The sequence below is a fragment of the Cricetulus griseus genome, chromosome 8 (genome assembly GCF_003668045.3).
Source record: "Cricetulus griseus strain 17A/GY chromosome 8, alternate assembly CriGri-PICRH-1.0, whole genome shotgun sequence".
Lineage (NCBI taxonomy): Eukaryota > Metazoa > Chordata > Mammalia > Rodentia > Cricetidae > Cricetulus > Cricetulus griseus.
The window spans coordinates 37,824,590-37,849,361 of record NC_048601.1 but is presented as its reverse complement, the minus strand read 5'-3'; the positions used below and the strand labels follow the sequence as shown (position 1 = coordinate 37,849,361).

At 37.8% G+C, this 24,772-nt stretch overlaps 1 protein-coding gene across 1 annotated transcript in view; it reads left to right on the top strand.

The window, feature by feature from the left end:
* The window catches only part of Cntn4 (contactin 4), a 341,374-nt gene that overhangs the window by 107,930 nt on the left and 208,672 nt on the right, over positions 1-24,772 (top strand). Inside the window, exon 4 of the mRNA XM_035449031.1 lies at positions 15,669-15,866. Within this exon, the coding sequence (XP_035304922.1) occupies positions 15,669-15,866 (198 nt within the window). The remainder of the gene's footprint in view (positions 1-15,668; positions 15,867-24,772) is intronic.

Below are 24,772 nucleotides of genomic sequence, written 5' to 3'. Positions count from 1 at the left end.
AATAAACCTTAGTGTTTACTGAATAATAATATGTCCTGGATACTGAGCTAATTATAATTAGCCTCCTGTTTTCAGTACTTTACTTAACTTGTTATGCAACAAATATTACTTACTTTTATCAAAAGAGAAAACCGGAACCCTGTATAGAAAGTAACTTTCCACTCAGAGTAACAGCAAAACAAGGTTACAGGGTCAAGCTGTACATAACTTCAAATCCCAGGATAAGTATTAGAGTCAAACTGAGGTAAAGATAATAATTTTAAAGAACAAAACCAAAACAAGATTTTGGTTAATATCAGATAAAAGACTGTAATTATTAGATATTATTTTCTCCTAATTTTTTCTTCTAGTTGACATTTTTTTTTCTTTCAAGCCTTGAAGAGATAGAAGGGTCATTGGTAGGAATTTACCATTTCTGAGAGGTCATCTTGAAATGAACCCTTCTCAGTAGGAGTAGGTAAATGTCAGGTTAATGCACAAGGTCTTCCCAAAAGATATCTTGAACAGACTTAGATAAATAAGAGTAAAATGTTAGTATTAGCTATGGGAGGGAAGGTGTGACACCTCTAAGAAATGGTGTTTTAGGTGTGTATTTACTAAGATCCTTTCATAACAAGGAACCAAAGCTTAGGATTTGGGGGATAGTTAAATGCCTTTCTGTGAATGAATGTGTTAGAATAAATGGGAAAAAATGCTTCCTTTAAGTTAAATTCCTTTAATAGCCCAACTGGTCTCTGTTCCTTCCTTTAGTTATCAACTGAGGTTTTTCTTTGCCTCCTCTGATCACTTCCTCATCAGAGTACATTAGGCATGGAAGTACTCCTCTCATGACCTCAAATATTAAAATCAGAGGGATTAAAGGTCCCTTTATGGTCCAGTTAGATTTTGAACATCTCAGATTGGATATCTTTTGTCATATGATCCTTACTGGGCCAATAACTAACTGCACTGGGCAATGAAATAATGATTGTTCAACCACATAACTCATCTTCATCCCTCTTACTGACCTTCAAAGAATAAAACTTGTTGCCATGGCAACCAACTGAAGCCTGCTAAGTAAGAGAAAATGGGACTGGGTTGTAACTCAATAGTAGAGCTCACATCTACATAGCTGAGAGTAAATAAAACTCTGGATTTGATCCCTAGTACACACATAAACACACACACACACACACACACACACACACACACACACAGAGAGAGAGAGAGAGAGAGGAGAGAGAGAGAGAGAGAGAGAGAGAGAGAGAGAAGGGGGAGATTTTGACAAATTTGACTAAGGGTTAATTTATAAATGCTCGGAATTTCAATATCAATTATCTGAATTTTAGATCACATCTTTAATTGAGGAGGGTGTGAAATTTTAATAATCTGGTGAAAAGGCTGTGTGTTAGTGACTTGTGTGGGAGTTGGTTGTTATTGCTTGGAAGCTTGCTCAGTTAGTCATATTACTGCTTAGAGCCTTTAAAATGTAAATAATTATAGTTCAATTGATATTTCCATATTTAGCCTGAGTCATTCATCATTTCTTAATGTCCTTTTTAGTTCCAAATTGAATAATTCCCTTTCTCCTCAGAAATTACTAATCTTAAAGTAACAAGACAGATTGCCATCATGCTGCAACAAAACCCATATGTCCCTATGAATTGGGCTAGTGCAACCTATCTTAGGGCATGTCCTGCAGTTCTGACAATGTGAGTGACACATATGTCCTGCTATTCAGTGTTTATCAGGTCACCTGGTCCTTTGAAATCTCAAACATCTCCTGAACATTAGTTCTATTATGAAGGATCTTCCTGGTCCATATGTCATACCCCTTCAACAAAAGGTCTGACACATCAGTCATTAGAGTCACCTCAAGTTACCATGTCATGGGTGGGTGTGGCTGAAGATTGCAGTTGCAATTGCTTCTGACACAGGAAAAAAAATGTTTTCCTCTTTTCAAGAGATGTCTGTTTTAATCCCAGATTTTATCCCACTGGTTCTTTGTAAACTCACTTCACTTTCCTATAACTCATGTTCTCTGCCTGTCTCCTATTTTACCCATTTCTAAAAACTGGTAGAGATGACAAATGACATCAGGGTTATAAGTGTTTTAAGAGGCCAACAATGTAACTCAGTGACAGATTTCTTTTCTGGTATGTAGAAGAACCTGGGTTAAAATAAAAGCTCTTAAAAAGTATTAAGAAAAGCCGGGCGTTGGTGGCGCATGCCTTTAATCCCAGCACTCGGGAGGCAGAGGCAGGCGGATCTCTGTGAGTTCAAGGCCAGCCTGGTCTCCAGAGCGAGTGCCAGGATAGGCTCCAAACCTACACAGAGAAACCCTGTCTGGAAAAAAAAAGTATTAAGAAAATGTAAAGAATTGACAGGCTGTGGGTTTTCTGGTGTCCTTATTACAACTAAACCTATTTAGAGGAATCTCCACAATGAGAAATATTGTTGTCTCCTCTTCACATGGAAATCTCTTAGGCTAAAATTGGCTACCTCCTCTGGGTAGCTGAGATCTACCAAGATCACTGATGTCATCTACTAACCCAAGAGGGATCATCACTATTGCCTTAGTTATGGTGTGGAAGCTTGCTTCAGCATCTCCACATATTTCAATTTTATATTTCCTAGTTACTGATGACTGATTATTACATGCTCAATAGCCATCATTCAGATATTTACAAAAGAAACTGGCATCGGTGAGTTAGGAAAAACAAAAGAAAAAAGGTGGGGATGAAAGAACAAGAGGGGAAGGAAAAAGGGGGAGGAGGAAAGAATTAAGAGAAAAGACTTTAGATATGGTGACTTAGAACTTACAGATCCAGATATTACAGAATGTTTGCCTTCCTCTGATCTCAGTGATCTCAATGTACTATGGATAGTGTAAGGAAAGTATTGTACCCCCTCCCCATTTACAGGGAACTTCTTTCTCATAAGCACTTTTGATTGAGTTCAAAAGTGATACCATTGCTATGGAATGTTTCTGACATCTGAAAGTCCAGTTCAAATCAACTAGTGTTTACTGAGCATCACAGAATAGGAGACATGCTTCCTTTCCATATTACATGAAGAACAGTGTACATAGGTCTACTAGATGGAGATCCAAATACAAGAAAACAAAAATTTGAATATATGAAATAATGTGTTAGTTGCTTTCTGGAAAAAATAAAAAGGCAAAAGTTACCTTGTTGTTGGGGATACCACTTTTTGTAGCAGAAAAATAGAACTTCACAAAATGGAGTGACTGTAATCAGAAAAGGTTTAGAGTCCTCTATGAGACAGACCTCTGGGCATGTTTGCTAGGGAATTTCTAAACTGGCGTGAGAACATCCATCCTAACTGTGGGCAATCCTGGACTGAATAAAAGAGAGAGAAAGAGAGGGAGCTGACACACTGAGCACTGTGTCTCTGCTCTTATGAGTAGAAGCTATGAGACCAGCTGCTTAGTGCACCTGACATTATGCCTCTCTCCATGATGAACCCTCAGACTCTGAACAGAAACAGAGCAATAAGAAAAGCAAAAAGTACAAATAGATCAATGCCATGGAATGTTAGGGTAGTGCAGTGAACAAACAATTTTATGAACTAAAATCACTGGACGTGGGTGGACTTGGAGACTTGCTAGTATTACCTTCCCTAAAGCCAGAAAGAACCTAGGTGTATCCTAGAGACACTTGCATAGGTAGTGAAGATCTCTGAATTTTTGAGCCAAAAGGAGTTCTTCAAATGGTTTCTTCTGTCTTCTACCACCCAATGAAGAGTGCTATTGTTTCTGGAGCTTGACATTATACTTTGATAGCTATCTCTATGCTAGTATGTAGTTTCTATGATATCTCAAGTATTTATGCTTGACTACCAAGGGCATCCATGCTTCAAGAGATTCCTACTTCTAAACACCAGCTGTCTTCATGCTTCAAGATGCTCCTATAATGAATTTCACCTTTGTATTTTTCTCTATATAAAATAGGCTATCTTTAATATCAAGTTTTTTAGCAAATATCTTAAAATAACATTTTTATTTCCCATGAGCACTGTTTCTATCCATGCATAAAAATCTTTCAAAATTGCATCAAGTTGGTTAGATGGACCACATAGAGTAGACTTTATCATTCCTCCTTGCAATTAAGCAAAGCTCTAATGTTGGATAATTGTGGCTCCAGTACGAGCCCTGCTTTTGCCCTATCAAAAGAGTCACATAATCTACTTCTCTATTTTCTAATACCATGCACATGCTGATGAAAGTATTCACTAAAGGATCAGTTCCATTGATTTCTTTTTGTTTCTGTATCCTAAAGCATGTCTTGAATATTCAGTTGCCTGGGAGCCCTGTAGGCTTAAAGTGGCAACTAGGAAGTAGTAACGACTGGTAAATTAGGGACTTTATACCAGCTCCTCACTGGGACTCACCTCTGCCAATGGCATCTCTGATTGGATGAGGGATCGTATCTTCAGAAGTTGATGCAAGTGTAGTTCTTAGAGTCTCAGCATCCATATCACTTGGGATCTTGAATTTCAACTTCTAAAATTTATATTTATAAATATATTGTATATAATAATATCTAATATGCATTGATAATAAATACATATGGAAGCTTCTGAGTACTGGGTTTCCATATGACATTTTTCAAAATATCTTTAGTGTTACTTATCCTTCCCCACACTTCCTACTCTACCCTACTCTTCATATCCCTACCCTAGTTTAACACTTCTTCCACTATTCCTTTTACCCCTTTGTACAGTGCATTCTATCTCCCTTCCTGTAAGCCCCTCCTTGTGGCCCCGTAGTAATTTCCTGACCTCTGTGGGTGTTCCAGATGAAAAACAAATATCTGAGATTCAAAGCTAACATCCACAAATAAGAGAAAACATGCAATGTTTGTCTTTCCAGGGCTGGGTGACCTTACTCAGAATGATTGCTTCTAGCTCCTTCCATTTACCTATAAATTTCATTTTTAAAACATCTGAATAATATTCCATTGTGTAAATGTACCACATTTTTATTATTAGTTCACATCTGATTGACATCTAGGTTGTTTCTACTTCCTGACTACTGTGAGTAGAGCAGCAAGGAATGATAAATGGGTATCTCTAGGGTAGAATCCTGAATCCTTTGGCTATATGTGTAAATGGACCATGTAGTCAATCTAATCTTAGCTTTTTGAGGAATCTCCATGCCTAGTGTGTACACCATTTTGAACCCACACATACACCCAAACATCCCATACCCACAGTAGCATTTGTATTTGTTTTTTAACCTTGGATATTCATCCTTTGGTGTTTTGTTGTTGTTTGGTTTTTTGTTTTATTTTGTTTTGCTTTTTGCTGTTTTAAAGCCTGTGCAATAGTGCAGATGCTCATTTGGACTTCAAGACCATTTAGGGTAACAGACACTGTGCTTCTCCCTCTGGATGCTCCTAAGTACTGATAATCTAAGCACTGAGTTAACATTACCAGGATAGCCCACTATACTATCTATTTTATTTTTACTGTTTTCAAAACATTAGAAATCATAGAAGATGGCTTGACATAGTTGTCAAGCCATCTCCTTCCATTTCTAGTCTCCACTCAAAAGCGGCACAATGCAAAGACAACAGACCCTTTCCTGTTACACACACACACACACACACACACACACACACACACACACACAACACTGCTGTTTGGGGGATGCAGAACTTTCTAGCTGGAGATCAAAAAATCATTTCTTATGCTTTTTTTCAAAGATACATTTGTAAAAGCAAAAGAAAGTCAGAATCTACCTCGGGAGCCTAGAAGTATATCCCAAGGCAATCATCTCTAAGTATAAGATTTAGTTGAAACCTTTCCATTTGTCTTTACAATTCATGTGAGTATCATACTCCATTTCACCAAATACCCATATCAATGTGTTAAATTACTCTTCAAGTTAAATCCTTTAACTCCACTCACAAATTTCTAAAGAAAATCCTCACCCCCAAGAAAAATGTTCAATTTTCCAAACAAAATAGTGACAAGAAAATAAGTAATATATAAAATTGAGGAAGTTTTAAGCCATATTCAGAACAGTATTCAAGGACTCTTGTGCATTAGAAAATGGCACTTTTGGCATCTGCCTTCCAACACCCCCATTGCCACATCTCAGTGAGTAAGTCACATGTACTAAAAATATCATGGAATAAAATCAGGAGCCCCTTAGTCAGAAGCTTAATTTTAGAAATGCTGCCACAAGGTTGGGTGAGATTTAGCACTAATCTAATCTCTGCCTCGCCACTTTATTCCTCCACAGTCACTGCTGGTTGGATGACCTTTATCCAAAATGCTTTGGACAAGAAATATGTTAGAGTCTTTGAAATTTTGATTATTTGCATATACATAATGAAATGCCATCAGGATGAGACTCTAAGTTTCAATATAAAATTCACTTGTAATTCCCATCGTACATATTCACATGACCCCAAGGTAATGTTATACAATATTTAAATAATTTTGTCCATAAAACATTATTTTGTATGTAATTTTTCATTAATGGCATCTGGACTGTGGCGATGGATTGATTGTTAGCTTATACTATAAAGATGATATGCCATTTGGGATTTTTGTGCCACCACAACTTGTTTGGAGGTAATTGCCTATAGCACTATTTTGAGAAGGATTCTGACTCTGTGTCTGGCAGAATCCAATATAACTGTCAGCCATGGGTATAAAGGCAGCTACTTATAGTGAAGGTGACAGATGTTTGTCATACCTCCCCTGCTCTATCCAGCACTGGTACATGATGACATCAGTGTCTGAACCCTGAACAGTCTTTCCTCATGCATAGAATAGTCTTAGCAAATTCTCTATGGCACAGAGCATTGGTAATAGGGTGTCTTGTCAATGACAGCCAGGCTTTCATTGACCTTTGCTGTAAAGGGTTATCACTGTCATTACAGGATTTAAGTACCCATTAATCTATCATCTAATTAATAAATGTGTAACATTGATCCTCTTTCTACATCTGCAGATTCCATCTCCTCTGCATCCTCCTCAATATTCATGTTTCCTCAAATATTATTCATTGGAGCACAGGACACATCTTACTTTAAATTATTCTTTTAGTGTCTCAATATAGTTAGATGTCAACTAGAGCATTCTTTGCAGATAGCTCACAAATCCCTCATATAACACAATCATTGGAATCTCTTGATAGATGTATAGCATGTCTGATCATTAGAGCTAATTAGTACGTGGGGTTTCTGTCCCAAGTTCTCTTTTGCTGGGAGGGTAAGTTATGGATTTTTAGGAAACTCATGACTTAAAACAGTTTCTTCTTCCCAAATTCAGAAAAAAATAAGCAACTTAACATCCTATTTAAATAGTATTTTATTAGGAAGAAGGAAAATTTGTAACAATCATAATCTCAAAGGTTTACATCACTGTGGTGAGTAGTGTAAGTGTTGGTTGAGATAGGCATATATTCCTATGGCCATATATTGTTTATGATCTAATAAAGCTTGCATAGGAACCAAAATGCAAAGCTAGCCAAAGCCATAGAAGCTAGGCAGTGGTGGCACACACCTTTAATCCCAGAACTCAGGAGACACAGGTGGATGGATCTCTGTGAGTTCAAGGAAACCCAGGACTACATGAGAGTGAAATTTGTCTAAAAGAGAAACAGAGATCATGCCTTTAATTCCAGCACTAGAGAGGTAAATAAGACCAGAGAGCTCGGGGTCTCACGCAGTACAAGTATTCAGTCTCTGGCAATTAGTCTTCAGCCACATTGAGGACAGGATTCCCCCCTCCAGCCTTGGTAGAGGTAAGAGCTCGCTGGTGGCTTGGTTGCTTTTCTTCTCTGATCTTCAGCTTGAACCCCAATATCTGTCTCTTGTTTTCTATTATTTGTGTTACATATTCCTTTTATTATCTTAGTTTTCAGATAAAAAACTGAAAGTACTTAGCATCTGATAAGCACTGAAGCTCAGACTCAGTCCATGTATTTTGACAGCCAAATCAGGGATTGTGCCCTCTAATTATGCCTCCTATTCAGGAAACTACTAACTGATCCCAACCCAAATCTTCAACACCTTCAAACCTTTGCTAACACTGATGTCCATTCCTGTGCCAAGAGTGCAGCTTTTATAAGTATTTGGTACTCAGCAATTATTTGACCAACCAGTGAACCAAGGGAGACATTCATATTGGCTGTCTCCCTTGCAAATTTGCTTCAAATAAATCTCTCATACTTACTGCCATAGCACCATGCCTTAGTTCATATTCATCATCACAAAAAAGTAGGTCAGGAATTAATAAAACTGACAAAAGCTAAGGATACCCATGCTGTTAAAGGGTCTTTTGACTAATCCTAGTAGCTTTTCTATAAAACACAACCCAGATTCAACCAACTAAGCAACGTGTGTGTGTGTGTGTGTGTGTGTGTGTGTGTGTGTGTGTGTGTGTGTGTGTGTGTGTGTGTGTACATACATACACATGCATTTGTGCCTACAGAAACCAGAAGAGGACATCAAATATGCTGGAGGTAGAATTACATACAGTTGTAATTGCACAGCAGTTATTATGGGTGCTGGGAACTGAATTTGAGTCCTCTGGAAGAGCAGGATGCACTCCTAACTGCTGAGCCACCTCTCCAGCCCCCTGGCACCATTTTCAGACTTCACAATAATTACCTGTATAGTTCTTACTGAGGTTCTTTTCTCACTGTATTTCACTGACAAATGAGCTGTCAGATTTATTGATGTTTATGTAGAAAGTATAGAACCTTAATGTTGGGTGAGGTGAATGGATCATCCCATTCTACTCCTTCAGCTTCTAGATAAGGAAAATAGACCTATGTATCCACCTAACAAAGCCCTCTCTATGTCCCTGTCCATGCTGTGTACCAAATATACATGCATGAATTTCTCTAGGTTTTATTTTCTAGATCTGTAAAGTGGAGGAGGTTGAAATAAAAAAAAAACTGAGGATTCAAGAGATGCATCTTTTAAAAAATTTCCCACTGTTGGAATAGAAGTCAATACCGTAAGCGTATGACTCTGGGAAGAAACTGAGGTCAGGAAAATTCAAGAGTGTCCATAGGGAGAATACATTCACGGAAAGCAGCTTTGCTCAGTGAGCACCTGCACCTGAAATATAACTTGCTTAGTTTATTTAAAAAAATAGTCAACCATCCTCTACTCTTGGTCCACAGTCATGAATAAGAGACCCATTCAGAGAATGACGACTTGAGTTAATTTCCAGTCACTTTGAGTGCTCCAAATCAGAAAGCCATTGCTAGATCCTTCTGCCTTAATTAGTACCACATTATAACCAGTCTCAGTCTTTTCTGTTGAGCATCAGAAGTTTCACAATTCATTTAATACATTGCATTCCAAATATCTGTTTACTCGGTTGTTACAAATTGCCAATGGGACAGAAACTGTCTGTCACTTCCAGAGCAATTAGTGAGTGAAAACTTATCAAAAGAAATCTGTCAAGTTTGAGTAAGTATAAATATTGCATGGAAGTCCCAGAGGAAATCAAACTGAGTGGGATAATGTTTTTTATGCTCATTGCAGCACACGAGAGTTTATTTTGTTTTATTTGCTTGGCTTTACTTTTTTTGGAATGTTGATAGCATTTTATATAACCCAATGGATTAATGTTTTGCTCTGATAAAAATAGGTTTTGGTACTTCAGGGAAATCTGTATTGTCTGCTGAGCGGTTTAGCAATAGTGTTCTTTACTTTTGAATGCCAAGGGTGTCTGTTGTCCTAGCAGAGTGCTGGAACAGCAGCATTGCCAGAAACATTAGGTCATTTTCTGCCTAGACATCTTCTGATGTCCCATCCTGACCTTTTCTAGACCTCCGTATTTTCATATCTTCTAAGTCTAGAAATGTGACATGATATGTTGGTGCTATTTAGTTTTACTATTTTTTTCTGCCTGCTTTGATATTGTGTTGTTATTGGATTATATTCCTTCCAGTCCTCCTGATGGCCCTGAACCTATATACAAACACAAATACAATATTTCAGGTAGTGAAATTTGCTATGAAGAAAACTAATTTAATTTATCAACTGTAGATGTCCTGTTTGAAGGTTGAGCATTGTTATTTCACCCATTCCCCAGCTGAGACTGTTCTCCTAGTCTTCAGGATGAGGTGCTTACAAAACAAAAACAGATGCTGAATTGATGGTGTTAGCGTTCTTAGCACCATCTCTTTGATGTTCTTCTTTTTTAATTTTAAATTACTTTTTGGTCCTCTTGCAAGGAATCGGGTTTTGCTATGACAGCACAGCTTTACGAATAATGTTATCTTACTTTGTTCTTATTTGCCCCACCTTGGTCCCTCCCCTGCTTCTTCATTGCTATTCTCTCTGCACCTATACAGGTTCTACTTCTAATTTCTAGACACATGTATCCACTATTCTTCTTATGAATTCCTCTTTATTTGTTTAAATCTTCTTCTTTCTTTCTTGTAGTGACTTTCTACTTTCATGACACACAAACACATGCTCATGCATGCATGTACACACACACACACACACACACACACACACACACACACACACACACACACAAACACACACATACAGAGAGAAGGAATGAAGTCTAGATTCCACAAACACAAGAATAATATTTGTCTTTCTAATTCTCTATCCTTTTTCCTAATATAATGAATTCTAGTTCCATCCATTTTCTTATAAATGTCATAATTTCCTTTGACATTCCTTTTGACAAGTCAGGTTTGGTCTCTTCTTAGAACATGGAAAGTAGTTGTGGCATCATATTGTTATTATAATTTGACAAGGTTATTACAACTTACTGTTTCATCAACCTCCTTCTCTTTTCCTCCCTCATTATTCATCATCATCATCTCCTCCTCATTACCTTTAATTTGCCCTTTATTCAATTTGAAAATAAATTCCACCCTTCAGTATGATTTACAACTTCCCAATTAGAGTTCATGGAAATCATGGACTCAAGTGGTATACTAAAATTTATACCTGAGATAAACTAAAAAGATTCTATGACAAGTTAGAGCTGATATTTAATGACTTTTATTGCCTTGAGTTCCAAATTCTTCTACATTCTTCCAGAAAACCCTTCCCCCAAAGCATAAGTGCTACTTGGTCAGTGATAGATCCTTGAGTTCCTGCCCTTAATTGGACTCTTATTGGGATATGTGAACAAATAAACCTTTTTCCCAAGTTGCTTTTTGTCATGACTTTACTAGACTGTTATAAAACCAAACTGGGACAATAAGTAAATGCCTTTGAAATATTCTAGAGACTGTTCAGTCATTCCAAAGTATTTGAACTTCCTTATGCAATGACCGTGCCCTTCCCCCATATCAAGCTTCCATACCATGATGGACTGTATCTTGGAACTGTGGGCCAAAAGAAATCCTACCCTCTTTGAGTTCTCTGTCTGTCTCCCCTCCCCTCTGTCGCTCTGCCACTCCCATATCTGAGTTTGCTATGTGTATGTGATTTACACACACCTGAGTGTACACACTTGCAGAGACTAGAAGAGGAAATCAGGTTTCATGCTCCTTCTCTGTTCTTTTTATTCCTTTTGAGGTAGGATCTGTCACTGATCCTGAAACTAGGCTGGAAGTTTCCAAGTCTCGGTGATGCTCCTGTCTCTCCTCCCCCCACAGCATGGGAGTCACAGGAGTGCGCATGCACAACTTTGTATCAGCTCTAGAATCTGAACTCAGTTCTTCATGTTTGTGCTGCAAGGACTTTGACCTATACATCTGTCTAACCATTTCCCCTCACGTTGCCTTTGTCAGTCATTTTATTACCAAAATAAGCCAAGTAACTGATACAGAAAATTGGTACCTGATGTGCTGTAATAAAACTAACCAAGAGGTCATAGAGGAACATGGCATACTATCTTGCTCAGCCTGCTTTGCTTGTATATCACAGTACCACCTTTACAGAGGTGGTCCCGCCCCCAGTAGCTGGACCTCCTAAACCCATCATCAACCAAGAAAATGCCTATAGACCATTCCTCAACTGAATTCCATCTTCCTGATGACTCCAGGTGATATCAAAAAAAAAAAAAAAAAAAAAACCTAACCAGCACCCTTATCAAAATTGCTTGAAGGAAAAAAAAAAAAGTTTGCCAAGTAACTTACTTGATCCTGTGACAGTTTGAATTAGGGGTTGAGTGTAGAATAGAGAGCCACATTCAAGTAGCAAATGGTAGGAGATGCTGCTGTGCTGTGTGCACTTAGATTTGATTGTATATCCAAGGAAATCACCAAGACATTTAAGTCACAAATATAGCAAAATTAAAGCAATTAACTTATTCACAAATAGATCAGATAGTGTGTTAGCTGAATACTTTTTTCTTTTTTTTGAGACAGGATCTCATGTATCCCAGGCTGGCCTTGAACTTGTGCTGTTGTAGATGTCATCCCTGAACTTCTGACTCTGCTTTCACCTCATGAGTGCTGAGATGACAGATGTGTGTTACTGTACCTGTAGTATGTAGTGCTGGAGACTGAATGTAGGCCCTTCTCCATGTTAGGCAAGCTATTCACCAACGCAACTACAACTTAAGCTTCACTGAATCCATTTAAAAAAAAAGAGAGAGAGATGGGAGAATATGAATGCCATCAAAGAGTGCAATAATGAAGAGGGAGTGATAGGTTAAGTATGTCTGAAAACAGCCTCATGAAACCCATTTATTTTTATGTTATAATGAATGAATCAAATGAAATAGATAACTTTACTTTTATAATTGTTAAGCTGATGACAGACAACATAACAAGCCAAATCTCTTCAACTCCCCAGATATTTCCATGATTTTTGCATAAACTGACTATTACTACATATACCTACATCCCAGTTTAAATTACCACCACATTATTGATAAGAAGTAGAAAATGAGAGAGTTTAAATGGTTTCCCTTATGTAACACAGATTTCAACTTCGGTACTTTTCCTCTAATTATAAAATTCCAGACCAGATGTCTTTCTTCTAATAGCTGCTTTCTGGTTGCTAAAGTCCTCCCTCAGAATTTGGAGGACTTCACAGCCACTAGCCACTACAAGAGGTTTTTTTAAAAAAACTTATCTCAAGGGAAAAAATTTAGTTTTGTATATTTGATTTCAGCTCTTTTTGGAGAAGTGTGAATTGATTTAAATTTGTCTTGGTAAATTATTTTGTAAAGTCTACTTTGGGACTTTGGACAGATTAGCATATATTTAAATTTTTGTTAGAGGATACATGGTCTTCTCGTTGTCCATAGTAGAAAACTGGGATGCTGAGAGAGGGTTGGATTTGCCGGATGTGTGATTAAGGAATCTGCCTTGCTGACCTTTATAAGTCTTTTCTTACTGGAAGGTGTCCTTGCTAGATTATGTTTACTCATTATCTGATCTTTTCCTATCTTAAAGTTTTGGTGCCTTTTGTTTATTTTGTTTTTGTTTGCTTGCTTTTGTTTTGGAAATAGTCAACTTGCTGGCTATTGTCTGAGTTTTCTTTTTAAAAATTTTTAGATGTTTTTTATGTTTATGGAGTATTTTGCCTGAGTGTATGTCTGTGTAACATGTGTCTTCTTGGTAACTAAGGATGCCAGAAAAGGGTTTCAGACCCCATGGAGGTGGAATGTTAGCTGCCCTGTAGGTGCTGAAAATGAAACCCAGGTCCACTGGAAAAAAACAGGTGCTCTTAAATGCTGAGCCATCTTTCCATCCTTATGTAATTTTTCTTGTAAATGTAAACAAATATCTACTTACCCCAGACAGGGTGCTAATGATATACCAAAGAACCTATGCCCCTTCCCAAGACTAGACCAATAAAGCATTAAATTGAATGGTGAGTTACAGAAGTATGGGTGAGGGTTTACTTACATGAGCAGGGATATCTTGGAGGCAGATGTGTCCGTAAAAAGCCTTCCTTAAATGAGTGACAACTAAGCAAAGCCTTGTCTTCAGGGCTCTTTTCGTTACTTGATGTTAGAGTCACTCTTTCCCAGAAGTTTTCCTACTTATATGACTCTGAAGAAGGGTCTTATAAATGTATTGAGTTTCAGGAACTTCCTGAGGCTTACATGTTTGTTTACTTCCTGGGCCTTGTAAGATTCATGTACTTTCTGATTCTTAACAAGCTTTTCTCCAGGATAGAATGTTTCATATCAGAAGAAATTGTTCCATGACTTTGGGAAGAACTTGTTTATAATGCCAAGAATCCTCTTGACATTAGCATGGGGTTACCTCTAATTACATGTACATGTATAGAACAATTAGCTTTTCTCATAGAAACATAATTATAGCTCTCCAAAACAATGCATGTGGAAATGCTGTAATTCTGGGATAAAGGGAGAGCAATCTGCACAAGCCCTCCTTTGTATGTCAACAATGGATTATTAAGGCAAAACATGTTTCTTGTTACACATTCAGTGGTTAAGGTCAATTACGGTTGGGATTCACTGAAGGATTAAACAGCAAAAATGCCTTCTACAGTAATTAGTGTTTTCTTTACAAAGCTCAAGTGGCCTTTCTGCCATTTGCCAAGGACCCCTCATGCATTTAGAATTTAACTAGGATCATATGAAAGAATGCCATAGAGTAACTCAGTCAACTCTTTCTATAACCAGCAGCTCCCTGTGTATCTTCTTCTATTTTCTCTCCTTCCCCAACAAAGTGATTTTTAAAGAGAAAAGCATTCTTAACTAATCAGGGCCAGTAGCCAGTATGTTTTGCTTCAGCTTTGGACACATCTATGGTTCACACTTCATATAGAGGAGGGATGAAGTACCTGGAGTTGAAGAAGTTTGATGTTCTTGGAACATGATGACTCACTGCAGCCAGTCAGATAAATTCTTTGTCATCTGGAGTTCTTTGAATTCAAAGCAGGAGCTCATGTGTAACCAAGAACTGTCAAAGGAATAATTTCCAAACCAGACTGCTCTGTTCACTTTGCCCACTGCATTCTAGGATAAGCAAGTATTTGTAAGCATGCTTCTCTGACTACTACTCCAGACTCACTTCTTATAGATACGACATTTTTCCACTATAGTTTGAAGGACATATTTTTATGTGTGGAATAATTAAATGTGTCTTTGGTGAGTAATAACAGCCACATTTAAATACCATCTTATTAACATTTTAGAGAAGTAATCAACCTCTACATAAGAAGAGAAGAGAAATTCAGTTGAGAGTGGGAGAAGTTGGGAAAGGAATGGATTGAATATCAATGATTACTCTGTTTAAGGATTAAGAATTTGGATTCATTACTTTGTTTTTCTTTTTCAAAGCTCCTGAGTTAATGAAAGGGATGAAAGGCATCAAATACACATTGTACTTTACAAACCTGTAATCCAATGCACTATAGTCATCATTATTGTATAAGGAAAGTGATCTAAATAGTGTCAATGGTAGCATCTCACATGACTATATAGAGGTTGTATGTTGGGTCTTTAACATTGGATTCCTTTAGAACTTACTGCAAAGTACTTGACACATGTTTATTCCTTTGACTTCTAAAGGCTGGGTCTCTCTGAGTCAACTTCCTGGGTATCTTCTAGTCCTCTTGAAATAAGACATTATCTTTGACTGACAGTAGGAAGGCTTTTGTGAATACCTCCCATTTACATTTACAGGGTGAAGAGCAATCATCTCAGTTTCTACCTTGACCACTTCTCTTCTAAATGTAGTAAACATCCAGGGACAACAGACTTATTTACCGATGTGATTCTTGTATTTGCAGAGCTGAGCTATGCCTGGATCTTCAATGAATACCCTTCCTATCAGGATAACCGCCGCTTTGTTTCTCAAGAGACTGGGAATCTGTATATTGCCAAAGTAGAAAAATCCGATGTTGGGAATTATACCTGTGTAGTTACCAATACTGTGACAAACCACAAGGTCCTGGGACCGCCCACACCACTAATCCTGAGAAATGATGGTGAGTTGTCTATACAATTTTATCAGTTCTATTTATGGAGCTCACTGGTGGATTATGGAAAGACATATTATTGGCACATAAGGATTTAAAGAAAAGTTTAACACTTTCCATATTAGCTATCCATTATTTTTTTTCACTTGTGTAAGAAATAAGCCCACAAACCCACTTTGGAAAAATAATTAGAAATCTGATTGCTAATCTCAACAGGGATAGGATGTGAATTTAGGTGAATATAAATAACAAAAGGATCTTAAATTGTACACACAGGCAAACTGAAGTGAAAGGTTGAACAATTAGCTCATTAATCAATTTTGTGTAATTTAGTATTCAGAGTCCAAAAAGTGGTTTTAAATTGTCCAAATAACATCTAGATATACAATAGTGAAAACATAGTACCTACTACAGAGAAATTCAGAAATATGGATAACTCATTTGAGAGAAAAAAATTAATTCTTCATCCCATTGTGAGAATATTTTATGAAAATGTATGAATCTTACCTAAATGTCGGGACAGCATAGGCTATATCAGCATGTATCTATATTTTTTCCTTTTTAAATTTAAATTAAAAACAAGCTTGTTTTACATGTCAATGCCAGTTCCCTCTCCCTCCCCTCCTCCTCTGCCCCCACCAACCCTGATCCCATCCCTTTTCTGCTCCCCAGGGAGGGTGAAGCCTTCCATGGGGGATCGTTAATGTCTGTCATATCATTTGGAGCAGGGCCTACCACCCCCCTACCCCCGTGTGTCTAGGCTGAGACAGTATCCCTCTGTGTGTAATAGGCTCCCAAAGTCCATTTATATAATAAGGATAAATACTGATCCACTGCCATAGGACCCATAGATTGCCCAGGCCTCCTAACTGACACCCATATTCAGGGGTCTGAGTTAGTCCTATGCTGGTTTCCCAGCTATCAGTCTGGGGTCCATGAGCTCCCACTTGTTCAGGTCAGCTGTTTCTGTGTGTTTCAGCAGCCAGGTCTTGACCCCTTTGCTCATCATTCCTCCCTCTCTGCACTGCATTCCAGGAGTTCAGCCAGTGTTTAGATGTGGATGTCTGCTTATGCTTCCATCAGCTACTAGATGAGGGCTCTAGGGTGTCATGTAAGGTAGTCATCAATCTCATTATCATAGAAGGGCATTTAAGGTAGTCTCGCCAGTATTGCTTAGATTGTTAGTTGGGGTCGCACTTGTAGATCCCTGGACATTTCCCTAGTGCCAGATTTCTCTTTAAACCTATAATTGCTCTCTCTATTATGGTATCTCTTTTTGTGATCTCCTCTATTTTTCCCCCAACTATATCTTCCTCCTCTTTCATGTCCTCCTCTCCCCTTCTGTTTCTCCTAGCTCCCTCTCCCCTCCCCTACACCCCCAATGTGATCAAGAGATCTTGTCCCTTTCCCCTTCTCCAGGGGACCATGTCTGTCTCTTTTAGGGTCCTCCTTGTTTCCTAGCTTGTCTGGTGTGTGGATTGTAGGCCCTAATTCTTTGTTTTAGTTCTAAAATCTATATATGAGTGAGTACACACTATGTTTGTCTTTTTGTGACTGGGTTACCTCACTCAGGATAGTTTCTTCTAGTTCCATCCATTTGCCTGAAAATTTCAAGATTCCGTTGGTTTTTTTTTTTTTTTTTTTCTGCTGACTAGTACTCCATTGTGTAAATGTACCACATTTTCTTTATTCATTCTTCAGTTGATGGGCATCTAGGTTGCTTCCAGGTTCTGGCTATTACAAATAATGCTGTCTGAACATCATTGAACAGATGTCCTTGTTGCTTGAATCTGCTTCTTTTGGGTATATGCCTAAGAGTGGAATTCCTGGATCTTGGGGTAGACTGATTGCCATTTTCCTGAAGAACCACAATACTGATTTCCAAAGTGTCTTTATGATTTTGCACTTTCACCAGCAGTGGAGGAGTGTTCCCCTTTCTCCACATCCTCTCCAGCATAGACTGTCATTGGTGCTTTTGATTTTAGCCATTTTGACATGAGTAAGATGGTATCTCAGAGTTGGCATTTCCCTGATGGCTAAGGAATTTGAGAACTTTCTTGTGTGTCTTTCAGCCACTTTAGATTCCTCTATTGAGAATTCTCTATTTAGTATTTTACCCCACTTTTTACTTGGATTATTTGGTGTTTTGGAGACTAGCTTCTTGAGTTCTTTGTATATTTTTGAAATCAGCCCTCTGTCAGATGTGGGGTTGGTGAATATCTTTTCCCATTCTGTGTGCTGCCATTTTGTATTGTTGACTGTGTCCTTTGCCTTGCAGAAGCTTCTCAGTTTCAGGAGGTCCCATTTGTTAATTGTTGATCTCAGTGTCTGTGCTACTGGTGTTCAAGAAGCAGACTACGGTACCAAGTAATTCAAGAGTACTTCCCACTTTCTCTTCTAACAGATTCAATGTGGCTAGATTTATATTGAGGTCTTTGATACATTTGAACTTAAGTTTTGTGCATGGCGATGGATAGGTATCTTTCTGCATTCTTCTACATGCTAGCATCTAGTTATGCAAGCACGATTTGTTGAAAATGCTCTTTTTTTCCAGTGTATAATTTTAGATTCTTTGTCAAAAATCAGGTGTCCACAGGTGTGTGGGTTAATATCAGGATTTTCAATTCTATTCCATTGGTCTACCTGTCTATTTTTGTGCCAGTACGAAGCTGTATCATACTATAGCTGTATCATAGAACTTGAAGTCAGAAATGGTGATGCCTCAGGAAGTTCCTTTATTGTACCTGGTTGTTTTGGCTATTCTAGGTCTTTTGTTTTTCCATATATAGTTGAGAATTGTTATTTCAAGGTCTGTGAAGAATAATACTGGGATTTTGATGGGGATTACATTAAATCTCTAGATTGCTTTTGGCAAGATTGCCATTTTTACTATGTTGATCCTACCTATCCAAGAGCATGAGAGATCTTTCCATTTTCTGCTATCTTCTTTAATTTCTTTCTTTGAAGACTCAAAGTTCTTCCTATACAGGTCTTTCACTTGTTTGGTTAGCATTATCCAAAGATATTTTATGTTGTTTCTGGCTATTGTAAAGGGTGATGTTTCTCCAATTTCTTTCTCAGCCCATTTATCATATATATATATATATATATATATATATATATATATATATATATGGGCTACTGATTTTTTTTAGTTAATCTTGTATCCTGTCACTTTGCTGAAGGTGTTTATCAGCTGTAGGAATTCCCTGGTAGCGGTTTTTTGGGCCACTTATATAAACTATCAAATCATCTGCAATAGTGAAAGTTTGACTTCTTCCCAACTCCTTGATCTCCTTTTGTTGTTTTATTGTTCTAGCTAGAACTTCAAGTACAATATTGAAGAGATATGGAGAGAGTGGACAGCCTTGTTCCTGATTTTAGAGAAATAGCATTGAGTTTCTCTCTGTTTAGTTTAATGTTGGTTGTGGGTTTAATGTATATTGCTTTTATTATGTTTAAGTATGTTCCTGTTATACCTGGTCACTCCAATACCTTTATCATGAAGGGGTTTTGATTTTTTCAAAGGCTTTTTCAGCATCTAGTGAGATGATCATGTGGTTTTTCTTTTGCAGTTTTTTATATGGTGAATTACTTTGATAGATTTTCTTATGTCACACCATCCCTGCATCCCTGGGATGAAGCCTATGTGGTCATGGTGGATAATTTCTCTGATGTGTTCTTGGACTCGATTTACCAGTATTTTATTGAATGTTTTTGCATCAATATTTGTGAGGGATATTGGTCTATAGTTCTCTTTTTAGTTGTGTCTTTGTATGGCTTTGGTACCAAGGTACTTGCAGCCTCATAAAAAGAGTTTGGCAATGACCCTTCTGCTTCTATTATGTGGAACAGTTTGAGGAGTACTCTTCTTTGAATTTTTGGTAGAATTCTGCCCTGAAACCATCTGGTCCTGGGCTTTTTGGTTGGGAGACTTTTGATGACGTCTTCTGTTTCATTAGGGGTTATAGGTCTGTTTAGATGCTTATCTGTTCTTGATTGAATTTTGGTAAATGTTGTCTATCCAGAAAATTGTCAGTTTCCTTTAGATTTTAGAATTTTGAGGAGTACAGGTTTTCAATGTATGACCTGATGATTCTCTGGATTTCCTCAGTATTTCTTGAAAATGTTCCCTATTTCATTTCTGATTTTGTTAATTTGCATGTTAACTCTCTGCCTTTTGGTAACTTTGGATAAAGGTTTGTCTATCTTGTTGATTTTCTCAAAGAACCAACTCTTTGTTGCATTGATTCTTTGAATTGTTTTCTTTTTCTTTTTGACTTTATTGATTTCTACCCTGGGGTGTACTCCTCAGGGGTGAGTTTGCTTCTTTGTGTTCTGGAGCTTTCAGTTGTGCTGTTAATTCTCTAGTGTGACTATTCTCCAGCTTCTTCATGTGGGCACTTAGTGCTATGAACTTTCCTCTTAGCACTGCTTTCAAAGTGTCCCATAAGTTTGGTTGTGTTGTATCTTCATTCTTGTTGAATTCTAGGATACCTTTAATTTCTTTCTTTATTTCTTCCTTGACCCAAGGATTTTGCAATTGTGCATTGTTCAATTTCCATGAGTTTGTAGGGTTTCTGCAATTTGTGTTGTTTTTGAATTCTAATTTTAAAACATGATGGTCTGATAAGATACAGGGGGTTATTACAATTTTTGTTCCTGTTGAGGTTTTCTATGTTGTCTAGTATGTGGTAGATTTTAGAGAAGGTTCCATGTGAAGCTAAGAAGAAGATATATTCTTTTGTGTTTGGATTGGATGTTCTATAGATGTCTCTTAAACCCAATTGGTTAACAACTTATGTTAGTTCCTTTGTTTCTTTAAGTTGTTGTCCGTTTGTTCTGTCTAGTGGTGATAGTGGGGTGTTGAAATCTTCCACTATTAGTGTGTGAGGTTTTCTGTGTGATTTGAGTTTTAGCAATGCTTCTTTTACGAATGTTGGTGCCTTTGTATTTGGAGCATAGATGTTCAGAAACAAGACTTTATCTTGATGGATTTTTTCCTGTGATGAATTTGAAATGACCTTCTTCATCTCTTTTGATTGATTTTAGTCTGAAGTCTAATTTGTTAAAAACTGGATAGCTACACCAGCTTGTTTCTTGGGTCCATTTGATTGGAAAATCTTATCCCAACCCTTCACTCTGAGGAGAGTGGATTCTGTCTTCGTATCCATTCTCTTAGCCGGTGTGATTTTATAGATGAGTTAAGACCATTAATATTGAGGGAAATTAAGGACCATTGAGTGTTAATTCTTGTTTATTTTGAATTTTGGTGGTGGTGGTGGTATTGTATGTGGATTTACCACACTTTTTTCTTTGGCTTTTGTTAATGTGGGATTATATGTTGCCTATGTTTTTTGGGTTGTAGTTAACTTCCTCGGGTTGGAGTTTTCCTTCCAGTACTTTCTGTAGGGCTAGATTAGTGGATATGTATTGTTTAAATCTGATTTTTGTCATGGAATATCATGTTTTCTCCATCTATAGTGATTGAAAGCTTTGCTGGGTATAGTAGTCTGGGCTGGCATCTATGGTTTCTTAGTGTTTGTAGAATATCTGTCCAGGTGCTTCTGGCTTTCAGAGTTTCCACAGTCAGGTGTAATTCTGATAGGTTTGCCTTTAAATGTTACTTGGCCTTTTTCCTTTGCTGCTCTTAATGTTCTTTCTTTATTCTGTGTGTTTGGTGTTTTGATTATTATGTGATAAGAGGACTTTTTGTGGTCCACTCTATTTGGTGTTCTGCAAGCTTCTTGTACTTTCATTGGCATGTCTTTCTTTAGGTTTGGAAAGTTTTCTTCTATGATTTGTTGAAAATGTTTTCTGCACCTTTGAGTTGGGTTTCTTGGCCTTCTTCTATACTTATTATTATTAGGTTTGGCCTTTTCACAGTGTCCCATATTTCCTGGATATTTTGTGTTAGGCATTTGTTGAACTTTAATTTTCTTTGGTCGATGCATCTATTTCTCCTAGTGTATCTTCAATGCCTGAGATTCTCTCTTCCATCTTTTGTATCCTGTTGGTTATGCTTGCATGTCTATTTCCTGATTATTTACCCAGCTTTTTCTAGTTCCAGAATCCCCTCAGACTGTGTTTTTTTATTGTCTCTATTCCAGCTTTCAATCCTTGCACTGTTTGAATTGTTTCTTGCAACTCTTGGTTCATCTTTTCCTCCATTTCTTGAATTTTTGTTTGTTTTTTCTTCCATTTCTTTAAAGTATTTTATCATTTCCTCTTTTAAGGTCTCTACCATCTTCTTGAAGTTGTTTTTAATGTAGTTCTCTCCTGCTTCATCTGTGTTGGGATGTTCAGGTGTTGCCAGTGTAAAGTCCCTAGATTCTGGAGGCATCCTATTTGCTTTTCTGTTGTTGAATGTGTTCTTATATTGTCATCTTCCCATCCCTTCTTCCTGGGCTTGCAAGTGGGGTCTCTTCCTCTCCTGGTGGCTACCAGACCAATTGGCGCAACCAGGTCCAGTACTTTAATGGGTCTCTCGTTGGGTGCAGGTGGGTCTGACAAACACTCCCTCTCCTGGTGGGTGGAGGAGGGACTAGCACTTCGATGATAGCAGACTCTGGATGGCTTGATCCACCTTGGGTGAGATGACCTGCCCACAGTCCCCAGGCCAGGAGATCCCAAAGAGGGAAAGTGGAAGTCAGGCCTGAGACAGGACACCATGTAACTTTAAAAGACATTTTTGTTAACCAAGGTATATAGGTATTGTGACTCTTTCTACCATGGGCAAATATAATATTATATTACATTTTTTCCTTTTTCTAAAATCCTCTTAGTCCAAAATAATGACTTCGTTGTTGATGTGTACTGTGTCTTTCTGTTTTTTTAGAAATACCACATTTTTTCTAGGAAGTCATGTCTACAAGTCTGGGTGTCTCTACCCTTGCTGCATCAGGCAACTTCTCAGTAAACTCCAATGAAATCTATTACTATCACACACACACACACACACACACACACACACACACACACACAAACTCCTTATACTGCTACACTTGCCAGGGTGTGTCATGTAAACCACCTGTCCTCTCTTTCTTATTGCTGTCTAATATAGAATGTAGCAAATTAAAATGTCTCATTAAATATTCATTGAAAGAATGAAAACAAAGTAATAATTAAACACTTTTGGAAGGACTAATGGGATGATTTGAAGATTCATAGTTGACACATTTAGGTCTCTATTCTTTAAACAAAACAAACAAACAAAAACCCCTTCCACTTCTTACATACTTTTGAAAAGGAAGGACAAGAATATATCACATAGATGAAGAAATTATCAGTCAAGATACTAACAACAAACATTTGTTGGTCCCTTGCTATATGCTAGATGGCACATAAGGAGTATCCTCTTTCACAGTTGTGGAAACTGGGGCTCAGTGTTAAATAATGAATGCAGAAGCTACATGAATGGGATTCCAACATAGCACTTAGTCTTCTGATTCTAGAACATTTTATTTTAAACCTTCACCCTGTTTCATACTGTCCTACACAAGTGTTTACATTCAGTCATATAAGAAAAAAAGTCTTTTATTTCCCAAAGGTATTGCTCTATCCATCTATTTTCTTGCAATGGCAGGGATTGAACTCAGGTCCTGGCATATGCTAGGCAAGTGCTCTGTCACTGAGCTATACACCCATTGTTTTCTGTCTCCCTATGTTACTAGTGAACTCCTTCCCAAGTGGGTTTGAACTTGAGGTTTTCAGATCAGGGTATTAACAGTTGAAAATAAGCTGTTCAGAGATGGTATGGACATCCTTACAATAGAGGGCACACTGGAAATTTTTAATGAATAGTTTAGTTTTCAGACATTTTGTCTAATGGCACATTTAACTTGCATTTATTTAGCACTTGCTGTGTGGCAGTCTTGTTTCTATATTCCAGTAAGCAGAACAACAGGCCCCTATTTAATGCTTCTAATATTCTCCTGGACAGTATGACAACAAGAGGCAAGCAGGGTAAAGGGCAAATTTTAGTTTGTTTTTTAGAGTAAACATAAAACAGTATGAAAAATGGAAACTCTATGGGGTGGTTGTCTTCTGTAGAAAGTGTTGCCATGGAAATCCTCTCTGACGATGGACATGGGGCTGTAGTAGGAATGCTAAGAAGTCAACCCTGAAAGGATAAGAAAGAGGAATAGTCCAGGCTGAGCTGTCACCACATTCGAAGGGCCTGAGGTAGAGAGAGAAAGCCAAGAAAAACTTTTACCTTTCCTGGAAATAAGGAGAAAGTAAACATGGTTTGCACTTACGAATCAGAGAGGCATTTGGAGTTTAGAGATCAGGTGCCAGTGTGGAGACCAGAGAGAGACAAGCCCTTAGGGGTGTGTATACTTGGAAGTGACTGGTGATTTTAGAAAGACTGGTTGATTGCTTTCCAGGAGGAAAAAAAAAACACACTTACAGAAAATGGGAGTAGAAACTGCATATCTTGTCAGAAATTGTTGCAACATTCACCTAAGGAGTGTGGGTAACCTGGGTGTCTTAGTTAGGGCTTCTATTGCTGTAAATGGAAAAGAAGTTGTCCTGGCCATGTCAACTTTTATAAGGGGAAACATTTAAATGGGGAGGCTCACTTACAGTTTCAGAGGTTCAGTCCATTATTATCATGATGAGGAGCATGGTGGCATGCAGGCAGGCATATTTCTGGCTACATCTTGGTCAGAAAGCAATAGAAAGGACTATGACACTGGGTGGTAGCTTGAGCATAGAAAGCATCAAAGCTGACCCCCACAGTGACATGCTTCCTCCAATGAGGTCATGCCTACTCCAACAAAGCCACGTTTCAAAATAGTGCCACTCCCTATGATCTTGTGGAGGCCAGTTACATTTAAACTAGACACTGGGTAAGGACATTAGCTGAGAAGAAGAGAAATGGATCTGAGGTATAGTTTGCAGGAAAAATGTCA